Source organism: Telmatherina bonti (genome assembly GCF_933228915.1).
Source record: "Telmatherina bonti genome assembly, chromosome: 20".
Lineage (NCBI taxonomy): Eukaryota > Metazoa > Chordata > Actinopteri > Atheriniformes > Telmatherinidae > Telmatherina > Telmatherina bonti.
In genome coordinates, this window is record NC_136618.1 from 32413376 (window position 1) to 32425315 (window position 11940).

The window sequence follows — 11940 nt, forward strand, 5'->3', positions numbered from 1 at the left end:
CAGCAGGTGTAAACATGCTGCAGACTCTGTTTAAATGAAGGTTTTGTCCGTGACGACAACATGGCAAGTTTGGAGAGAAAACGTGACCTGTAGCGGGTGCTAAATCTATTTACGTACATTTTCTTCTCCTAACACACACATATAGCGCATGAGCCTGTGTTGCAGGTCGCCAGTCCATCCCGGTGTTGGTAAATCAGTTTGTATGGTTGTTGTTTTGCATGTACAGTAAGTTTGCACATGTTTTAGTGCATACAAACCTTCAGTAGATCTGGGCCTTAGGGTGAGCAGATCAGTGACATTATGGCCAAACCTGAGCAGCGGTGACTGAAACAACACCGTAGGCACATTATCTGAACAGAACCTGCTGCTCCTGGTTTCATCTGATTTCCAGAGCAACATTAAAGACACATTATGTAACTTTCTGACCTAAAAACTCTGCGTTCCAGACTTTTCCAATGACAGTGACATCTATCATGTGCATTTCTAGAAGCGCTGCTGCCCAGCAGCATCTGAAGCTGATAAACCAACAGTGGACAACTTTTACATGTGATGTGATGTTTATCTTTATGGTATATATATACATATATATATATATATATATATATATATATATATATATATATATATATATATATATATATATATATATATATATATATATATATATATATATATATATGTATATATATATATATATATATATATATATATATATATATATGTATAGTATATAATAATAAGGAACTGGCTGTTTTGAACACACACCGTCGCTGATTCAGCAAAGAAATGCAAGAAGATTAAAAAGAGAGGAAGAGAGAGAGCTCCCAGGTCAGGTAGGATGCAAGATGGAGGCCTGATTAGCCGTGGATACGCGCATCACAGAGGAAACGGCCTGCAGTGTGTCTTTAATGTTTGTTTAGCTGCACTGATGTTGGATTGGGATTTTATGAACCCATTTTACCAGAAGATTCGGTGGAGCGTCTGAGAGGGATGAACTTGTTTCAGTTCTTACCCTGCAGCCCACAGGACACCCAGCGATCAGGGGACGTTTGCTTTGAATGTCGCTTCTTATTTATCCAGAAAGACGAGCTGTAAGTAATGAACTGAGACTACATTACAGCCTAACAGCACAGAAATGTTGCGTCAGTGTAATGATGCTGGACAGCATTACGGACACGTAACTGTAGATCTGCTCCTCCTGGTTACTTCTGCTGGGAAACTGGGTCAGTTCATTGAGAAACAGTGCAGTCAGTTTTTACATATGAATGAATTTTTTATGACTTCACAGATGTTGCAAATGAAAGCGAAACGAAGGCGCACACAGAAACACACACACACACACACACACAACTGCTTGAATGCTCCGTGATGCGCTCACACATGCAGAGCGGGGGGTGAAGACGTGGCTGGTTGGAGGAGAGGGGATGAGAGTTGCCAGAAGTAGGTCACTGGGATGGAGCGCTGTGAAAACCAGGTTCACCATCCCTCACCAGCACACACTCCCAGTCCTACTGGGAAACACTGTACAGTCACACACATGGACTCATGTCACTTTACTGGTGCCTGACTGGGAGCTGAAGAATCCGCCAGTCATTTTCCTATCAACCTAGTCCAGTTGAGGAAAGCTGGAGTCCATCCCAGCAGTCACTGGGCGGGAGGCAGGAACACCTGGACAGGTCGCCAGTCCATCACAGCGAGAGACAACCAACCAGTCACACTCATCCTAGAGCCAGTCCAGAGTAACCAGTTAACCTAACATGCATGTGTTTGGATGGTGGGAGGAAGCCGGAGTCCCTGGAGGGAACCCACGCATCCTGAGGAGATGAATCATCAGATAAATAGTAGACAGTAGGCAAGTGGCCCACGACAAGCAGATGTGGATGAATCCGTTTGTGTTCTTTGTTGCAGGAAATCTTTTCCATCCCAGCACGCTACCCTCGCATCCTTCGCTGCGGTCTATGTCTCGGTGAGTAATTCCCAAAAGTCAAGCCATCCGTGCTCCAAAGTCGGCATCAGATCCTAAAATTACCAAAACTTTTTAAATCCAGAAGATCCAGTTCGTCGACAGGAAATGATGTTCTTCGTACTTTTGTACAAATCATACAAACTGCATCAGCGCGTCGCTTTGACCTTTATGTTGTCTAGAAGTTCAGACAGCTGGGGGGGGGATATCAGCTGTGGACAGTGCGTACATACGTTGCATAATAAGTTATTGTTATATGTTGACAGATGTATTTCAACAGCACGCTGACGGACTCGTCCAAACTGCTCAAGCCTCTGCTCGTCTTCTCCTTCATCATGAGCGCCATCATCTGTGGTTTGACCAGAATTATTCAGTACAAGAACCATGCCATCGACGTGTACCTGGGATTCCTGCTGGGCGGAGCTATTGCAGTGTACCTGGTAAGAGACAGTCCAATCTGAAATACTGTAACAAGTATTGTTCTGGACAAATGTTACGATACATGTAGTTTAAACAGCCAATCAGAATAAGCTCTCTGACCAAGGGAAGTAACGGCCAGTTCAGCTTGTAAAAGAGTCATAGTCTGTGGCGATGGTGTGAACGACCGACACTCACTGTTGGAGTGGTGGATAAAGACTGTAAAGCCTTGTTTCCTCCAATGGAGTCAGGTCGGGTCGGGTCGGGTCGGAACAGGACAGAAAACTAGAGATTCTTTAAGTTTCTATATTATATGTCATTGGGCTATTATTTATGAAGAAATGGAATGGAACTCAAGTTCGACTTGATTTCTTCCTTATTCTTTTCTGTTTTTTTACGGCATTTTGACGCCCCCTCCAGCAGTTAGCGCCCTCAGCAACCGCCTAGGTCGCCTACACTCAGGGCCCTGTTCATTACGGCATTTTAAACGGAGATTTAATCTTCAAAAATAAATGTGTTGCTCTCAACAGGGAGGTGTTACAGCTTTGTTTTTATGCCAGGTCCAACAGTAAGTGAATATTCTCAATCAATCAAAGGACCACGGTGTGTCAAGCTCCACCTTTTTGGGTTGGACTGGTTAGATTGGTCCCCCATTGGAAGAATCTCAGAAAAGTCTGGTGAAAACGAGGCTTAAAGCATCATGTGGTACCTAACCCAACCCAGCTCCCAGCTTCTTGAAGCAGACATCACTGTTTTCTGCTCATTTATGAACCTCTAACCCAAATTCTCCACATGTAGAGGCTGATTGGGAATTAGGGACCATCAAAGTCCATGTTTTCACCTCGTTTGATCCCTTCTGCTTCTTAACCTTTACCAATCTCATGGGGCCAAATTGGACCAAAGTGTCCATCTTGGAGACGTCTCCTGAACTGTCTGGACTGAAACCTTTCATTTAGTTCTGCTTTACATGATCAGAGCTGAAGAGAGGATGTTCACACAGCTGTTTGGTTTTTCATCCTGAAAGTCATCAAATTTCCTGTTTTTAGGTGAGCCTGAACCTTTTTTCGTTTGTGATCTCTGCCATCTTTGTTTAATCTTCAGCAGCAACACATTTACTGATATTTACACATCTGAACAAGTCTCTCTAGTCTTCTTATGGTTGCAGAGATATGCTCATGTCATCATGGGAACAGCTTTTTTCAGCTGGGCTTCGTGTCTTGGAGCCACCTCTTTGTCTCCATACCATTTTTATGATTATTTTCTTTACAATGCTTCTTAATTTGTTTAGCATCCTTGTGGATAAGAAGTATCCAGAAATGTTTAAAATGAAAGAGAAGAAGTGAAAGTATCAAGAAGCTTCATGTGTTTCCGGTTTTGTCTCTCACCAGGGTTTGTATGCAGTCGGAAATTTTCAGTCCAATGAGGAGTCCAGCAAGAGTCCCCCTCCGATTGTACATCACCCCGCTTGCTCCTTGCCTCATGTGAGCCAGGAGGCGGTTCTTCACCACCTGCAGATGAAGGCCGGCTTGGCCGGTGAGGCTGGTATGACCACCTCCCACTCTGAAGGCCTGCTTCATCGAGGCTTTCAGCAGCAGAGGCCGGATGAAAGCCTGAAGCGCTCCAGTGCAGATGTGGAAGTCATCTCTCCACGCAGCCCTCAGAGCAAAGACGCCATGATGACTTTTAGCCACACCCTGCCTCGGGTTCACACCCCTCAGGCCATCGCTGCGTACGAGGAAGCCGCCAGACGCCATGCTGCCACCCTCCACCATGCCTCCATGGACTCCAGCCGCTCAAAGCAGCTTCTGTCTCAATGGAAAAGTAAGAACAACCATAAGTGCTCCATGCTGGTCTCAGAGTCCTTCTCCTCCTCTGTAGACTCATCATCTGGCCAGTCCACCCAGCATCCCCATCACCATGGCAGCATGGAGCTCAGATCCAGCTCTGAACCTTCAGCCATGGGCCTAAATGGGGGTCTTGATGGCCATGCATACCTGTCCAAGCTGCCCACTGGTGCTAGCACCACCCTGCCCAGTAACTGTAGCGGCATTGCTGGGGGGGCCCGGATATCCATGCAGTCCAGACCTGGATCTTCACAGTTAGTTCACATACCAGAGGAAGCTCATGAAAACTACAACACCACCTCCCAAAGGATGATGGGAGACGGTGGAGGCGATGGAATATCGACGGTGAATAGCACAGTTCAGGCGAACTGGCAGAGGGCAGCTGAGAAGACGGCAGCATGCCGGACTAGCGAGAACATGCAGAACAGCCAACCACGAATCATGCAGGTCATCGCCATGTCCAAGCAGCAGGGTCTGCTGCAGACGCAGTCCAAGAGCTTAGATGAGAGCAGCATGGTCAGCAACACTAACGGCACCTGCCCGGCGCCCGGCCGGTACAGGGCGCTAACGGACTACGACCCCACCAGCACCACCGGGCCCAGCTCACTGGGCAGCACTGCAGGCAGCATTTCAGGAAGCACCGGCGCAATCGTCAGAGTAGAAGCCCACCCTGAAAATAACAGACCAGTGATCCAAGCTCCATCCACAGATGGAAGTGGGTCCTGGAGGTGGCGCTCCCTGGATCACGGTACCGGAGCTGGCGGGAGTACAGGGACGAGCAGTGCCGGTACTGCAGGTCCAGGACCTGGGAGCTTGAGGCAGTCTTTTGATCAGAATGACCAAAACATAGACTCGGAGAGCTCCGATTCGGTTCGAGAAGGATCTATTGACAGGAAGCGGGGCAACCACATCGTTACCACCACTTCTTCTGTTTGCACCCCCCCAATAGTCACTGTTCACACCCAGAGCACCAGCCAGTCCGAGCAGAGGCTCCACCCTCAAGGCCTGTCCACCATAAGGGTCACTCCAGGAGATGGTTCTGGACCTGGAGGAGGAGAGTCCACATCGGAAATCCCCTCAGTCGCTTCCAGCCGGGAGTCCACGCTCCGAAGAAAAGGCAATAATATCATCATGATCCCCGAGAGAGCCAACAGTCCGGATAACGCTCGGAATATTTTCTACAAGGGGACGTCCATCACGCCAGTTTTCAAGGATTAAAAGACAAAATAACCGAACGGTCCTACGAAGATGTAGCAGGTGACGTAGGGCAGCTCTATTTTTTAGAAGATCTGGTCCAAGTGACGACCGTCAATATTAATCATCAGAGTATAGAACTTGATAAAAAAACCAAGAAGATTTTATGTAGCATGATTTTTGTACATGTTTACACCGAAGCACAACCATTTAAGTGTTGTAGAACTTATCACTGTGTACTTTTGTGCTCACTCCTGAGGAAACCCTGTTGTAATGTTAATGCTGTGCCAGTAGTTTCCAGGAGGGAAGAACCTTTTTAATGAGTTTTGCATAAAAAGAAAAGAAAACCAGCTGAGTTTAAACTGTAGCTCACCACTGCAAAATCCCCGTGTCCTAGCTGTGAAACCAACGTTTACTTCCCTGCATTGTAAATACTGTGTTATGCCTGAAAGCGGTGCTACATCACGTAATAATATTTACATACTATAACATATACTGTATTACCAGAATAGATGAAGATTATTTTACAAAGATTTACAACTGAGACATGAATATGTCCAAATGTTTTCTATCTTTTCTGTACAAATTCCACATTTTCAGCAGAATACTGTTTGAACCACAAGTGTGCTTAACAGTCCTCCTGTAGCTCTGAAGTCCAAAATGCAGTGACTTGCACTGAAACGAGCGTTTACTCTGCCCAGTATCATGTATATCCGACATTTTCTCCCTGTACATAATTTGGGAATGTCCACGTCAGTCAAAGCAGCACATAACAGGAAGCAGGAAGAGAACTCAAATCAGCAGAACGTGATCTCGGTGTTGGTGCCAGAATAATCAGATCCCATCGTAAATGTTAAGCTGTTTTTATTAAATATGCGTCTGCGAGCTGAGTACTTATAATATACCCATATTCACAGACATATTTCAACCCAGAGGAAAAGAGGTGGGATTTCTCCGGATCAGCTGAGACGTTAAACAGTTTGGCAGTAATCTGTATTTATTTAAGCACTGGGCAACGTCTAAAATCGTCATTAATTGCATGAAATTTTACCGCAAATGTTAAATGTAAAACATTCTGTTCCACTAAAAGTGTCCCGTATGGACAAAGTGCAGCGGCCTCCTGCACCCAGACCCTCCGGCAGCAGGACGAGCGCTCAGCCCTGGCTGTCCCTGAAAGCCCAGAGTCTCAGCTAAAAGCCCGTTAAAACCTTTTCTGTGACGGCCAAACACAGCTAAAACGATAAATAATTAAAAAACCAAGTAAACAGAGTCTGCAAATATATGCAAAGACAAATAATGTTGACGGTGAACTATGTCCCTACTGACCGCTAAACCACGTTGCTAAACTGGACTTTCGTCTGGCTGGATTCACCCAGTCAGAGGCAGAGGAAGGCAGGAATGGAAGAAACAAGTCTAACCTTTGCCGTCTTGCCTCCACCAGGATAAAACTTCATTTAGTTATTAAAGTTTCTCATCGTGCTTTGGGAGCAGTTTCCCGTCCACAGTCCCACCTGTGGGATCTGCCCGGTTCCATGGGTTTGACCGGAGACAGAAAACACGTTTTAGGAGCTTTTCATGCCGTAAAACAGCAGAAACTGTTTGTTTACATCCTGCTGCAACATGAGAAATGAAGTTAGAGGCCCTCACAGATCCCCTTCTTTTCCAGGGACCCATGAATTTAACTGCAGATTCTGCACCTTGTTTCAGAGATCAGAGCCAGTGAGCCGAACTCTGAAGAAAAAAACGCGTTGATGCGTGATAACATACCCGTCTGGTCGTCTCTCCAGGCTCCTTTCAGCAGACGAAGCTGTGCACTGTGCTCACCTTACCCAGCAGGGCATCAGCAGCAGCTCCTGTAGCATTTTCTCCCAGAAGCTAAAAATCCCACTCGTCCATGAGAGCGCCATGTTTCAGTGTAAATAGAAAACATGTATATTTCCATCTGAATGGGAAGTGAAAGTGACTTTTCTGTTTTAAATCATAATCTGTGCTGAAGAAAAGAAGTCTCAACGTTTCTTCTCATGCCACAAACTTACCAGCAGCCCCCCCCCCCCCGTTTCTTTTCTTTTTGACCAGTTTAGAAATGATAAAGAGCAGTTTGCATTATGATGCATATCAGTCATTTTTATGTCTGGATTTGTTTGTTTTTAATGCTTCAACGTCGGCGCCAAAAGTAGCCAATCAGCAGCAGTGATGTGATCTTTGCCAAAGGTAAGATTTAAGTAAATAAAACATGAGGTGTCGTTTGTATTCAGTATTTGTATAAACAGCCTGCATTACATCATTTTTTACCCCAGAAACATTTGCATGTTTTTTAATATTGTGTATCACGAGATTTGTATCATAAATGTGGTTTTATTTTGAAATCTGAAAGAAAGGTATGTTATTGTTTTCAGTGTTTCATAAGACAATCTTTCAGTGTGAGTGTTGTTGCTCCTTCGGTTCAGTTCACTGTTTACTCTGCTTGCTTTAGGAATCTCAGATGAATGAATCCAGGTAGCCTCGGTAGCTTCAGCAGGTGTTATTTATAGCCTCAAAAGTCCAGTCATTCATTCCTTCAGTGTCTGAAGCCATTAGATTGGCTTTTAGCTGCACCTGAAACGTTTTCCACCCAGCAGAGATGTCAAAAACACAAAACCGTCTGATGCAAGTATCTTAGCAACAGCCAGGCAGCAGGAGCGTGCGTCAGTGCAGGCTCGGGGGGGGGAGGGCACGTCCTGGACAGGCCCCCAGTCCAACATCGCACCGACACAGACGGATTTAACATATTCCCACTCCGAGACGTGACGGCAACTTCTTTCCAACCCAAATAAAAGCAGATCTGCCAAAGATTCAAAACTATGAAGCGAGTAAAATCAGACAGCTTTTATTTTCCCACCTCTGCCGAGGAAACACGCAGAACTCAGCAACGTCGCGCAACTTCTGGACGGAGTTTAAGGACATTTTCAGGAAATCCCAGAAATGCAGTGAGGGACAAGTTAGTGGATTCTGGACGCGATATGGATCATCGTTTAAAGGATTCTTTACTACAGGGAGATTTGGATCATTTTGATACTAAAGCTTCTGACTCAACAGTAAAGCCCACAAGCAAAGATAAAATAAAATAAAATTAAACTTTACAATGGCTTGTTAGAGGTCTGTCACGCCCCGAGTGATTCTCATTTTATCTTGATTAATGCATTAATTTTTTTTATTTAATGTTTTTATTATTCTTTCTATGACTATATTTTCAAGATTTTATTATTTTTATTCATTTATTTACTTTTTTAAAATGTATTTTTCCAACAGTGCAGCTCAAGATGCTATGATGCTGCTTTCCCACAACAGCTTATAAACAAGCACCACTGCGGGGGTCAGTGACCATAACCGTAAGATCAATAAAATCAATCAGTAAAATCCTTAAAGTCACTAATATAAATAAACCCTGTGAATAAAATCTGCAGCAGAAGTCAAACAAACAAACTAATCTTTATTAAAATGAGTGAATTTAGTGTAAAAGTTGGGTCTGATAGCAGAAGGAATACAGACTTTGCTCGTCAGGTTGTAACGTGGACCTGGAGACAGCAGCAAAAGCTGTGATCTGATTGGCTGATTATTGGTTTTCCCAGACTGAATCCATGTCTACGTACGCGTCTAGCAAAACGATGCAAGGTCATTTACACATCTGATGTCCGAGAAAATGCAAAGTGCTTTACATAAAAACATGAAAGATTTACAGCGGGACAGGAAGCGTTAAACACAAAGTTTACAAAGTAATTAAATAAAAATAAAGTAGATAAAAATAAGTTAAACAAAAGTTACAGCGTCAGGAATAAATTTGTTTTCATAAAAAGCAGCAAATAAAAAAGCATATTTTGCTCGTAAACCTGAAGCTTGTTGTGAGACGCCTGGTGTCACATGGCAGACCAGACTTCAGCCCTCCTGATGGAGATGCCATACGTTAAACATGTGCCATCTAAAGTCCAGTCAAAACAGTCAAATGTCAGAGTAGATCTAATCACGCTGTTACGATTCAATTAGATGACAATTCAAGATGCTACGATTCCATTACAAAATAATTATCAGGCTCTTCAATGCATCTTCTTCCCCACTGAGTTTTTCTTTATCCTACTTACAACTCTACTCAGAATCCTTTATTTAACCAAACAAATTGATCTCCGTTATCCTTTACGACAAACCACGGACAAACCCAACACAAACCAAACAAGTTTGTTCAGTTTGAAACATTTTCCATGAAATCTTCAGGAAAAACGTGTTAGGAATCGATGGAAACTACTAGGTCCAAAACGCCGCGGTTGTTCCACCCCGCTTTAAACACAACTCAGCATGCAGCGACCTGCATCCAACATGTTTATTACTTTTACTGAGCACATGGTCTTTATTAATGAAAATACTGAAATGTACAGAAGCACCTCTCATAAATACTGATTTGTTAAAATGAAACAAGATTTCCTTTCAAATATCACGATAAACCAACACAAAACCATCCAGGACACATGAAAACAACACAGTTGATGGAGTTTAATATTTTGAAATCATATTTTTTGGCCACCAGATGTCACTGTGACGATGTTCCGAATGTTCCGAAAGATTTTTTTTTTATCAGGAACAATCGCTCTAAACAATTCATTCATGTAATCATTATCCTAACCGCTTTATCCAAGGAAGGGTAGCGGGGAAGCTGGAGCCTATTGGGCAGGGTACACCCTGGACAGCTCGCCAGTCTATCGTAGGGCGCTCCAAATGATTCGATCTCCTAAACGCTCCATTTCTGTCATCGCTACTAATACATTGGCTTTAAACAGCTTCCAGATGCAGTAGGTATCATCATGTCTCCTAATGCTGCCCTCAAACCCGACGAGTAAATCTCACGCTCAGTACCAGTAGCTGCGAGGCTAGCTGCTAGCTGCTAGCTTCTTCACATCCCGGTTGTTCGCTATTTGCCGCCCAGACACGTTAGAGGGTCAGGATTCTGGTCCCACCATGAAAGTCTCTGGGCGGCTTTATGTTCCTGTCACACTTTCCAGCTGCTTCTGCCAATACATTATTAGGGAAAATATTTGTTTTTTGACTTTCACCAATTGCAATTCGTGTTGTATCACGATGAATGGATTAAATAGTGAATCGGCCCAACCTGGTGGTCGCAATTACATATCACATGTAGACATGGTGTGTTTATAAAACTGACAAAACAAAGCTAACTTGTTCATCATGCCATGTCAACACCTTCTTATAAAAACAATACAATAAAATAAAAATCTCTCAGTGACACTAAATTATCTGCAGCATAATTCATAATTTCTTAGAGAAAAGTATATTTTCATATATTTCTTTCGTCAAAGCTTTAGCTAATCAAAAGGAATAATTCCTTGACTGTTATGCGGAATTTCACCCGTTCTTTACGGAGATATGGCTCATCCATGTTTGCCGACGTAGATGTGAAGATGTTTCCCCGAACAAAAGCTTCATACTGGCGTCTTTACGGCCCACATTCTGAAAACTTCTTCTGAAACCAGCCTCAGCCCCTGATGTGTCTATGAGGATTATTGTAAACGATATAATGAGGAAAAACTGGATAAATATTTTAGAGGAAAGCCTTATATTGTCCACATTCCCTTTAGGATGACAGAAAAAACACTGGAAGTTGTTCCAAAACAAAATATCTTAGAAATATGCAGACTGAACATGAAGGAAATAAATGACATTTTTGTCTTGTGAAGAAGCAAGAGATCCAACGGGTAGAACGGATGATCTTTGCATGCGTTGACCAATGTGTTGTTCCTGGATGAGTAATAAATGTCTCCCGAGTCTGTGATCAGCTGAATGAATTCTATGCACCCAGAAAAGAAAATGAATTGTCATCATTTAAGTTTCAGTTCAGAAGGAAAATGAATAAATCTGATTTATCGTCAGATGATGATGATGTATTTAAATATCTTCAGACAGCTGGACTTGATAATCACTGAGTTTTTAGAGCACATTGATGACAAACGGCGATGTTTAAAAGATTGGAATAAATGTTTTATTAATTAAACCAGTCACGTCCTCTCCTCCATGTGGTTGTCGTCTTTTCAGCTGGATGGATCCCAACGATGTGACGCTTCATTTAGGCGAGTTTGAACCTTCGGTCCATCTGTACTTTATGTTTGTATTTCAGTCTGTTTGCGGAGCCTGCAGAAGCATAACCAAACCATGTAAGCCAAGACTAGTCGTGCTCCAGTATTATTTTTTGTTTTAAAACCTGCCTCCTTCTCCTGCTTTTCTTTTATTTAAACACCAAAATGAATATTCTAATAATACCTTTTTCTATTTCATCAATATAGAACTTTTTAGTAATGTGTTCCATTTAATGCCCCATTTGAAGATACCTATTGAAGTCTTGATTGGTTAGCCTAGACTGATTCTTTAAACCTTTAAACTTTATTAAAAGCACATTTTTAACAAGTTTCCAAAATATTTTAGGTCCCCACTCCACTGATTAAACCTCTTATCTCCTGTATTAGGTGTAAAATCAGAATCCGA

At 43.1% G+C, this 11940-nt stretch overlaps 1 protein-coding gene across 1 annotated transcript in view; it reads left to right on the forward strand.

The window, feature by feature from the left end:
• plppr4b (phospholipid phosphatase related 4b) overlaps window positions 1-5442 on the forward strand; it is a gene marked incomplete at both ends in the record, with an annotated part of 28631 nt that extends 23189 nt beyond the window's left edge. Inside the window, 3 exons of the mRNA XM_079260271.1 lie at window positions 1909-1966; window positions 2230-2403; window positions 3769-5442. Coding sequence (XP_079116397.1) covers window positions 1909-1966; window positions 2230-2403; window positions 3769-5442 — 1906 coding nt within the window. The remainder of the gene's footprint in view (window positions 1-1908; window positions 1967-2229; window positions 2404-3768) is intronic.
• Window positions 5443-11940: the final 6498 nt, after the last annotated feature.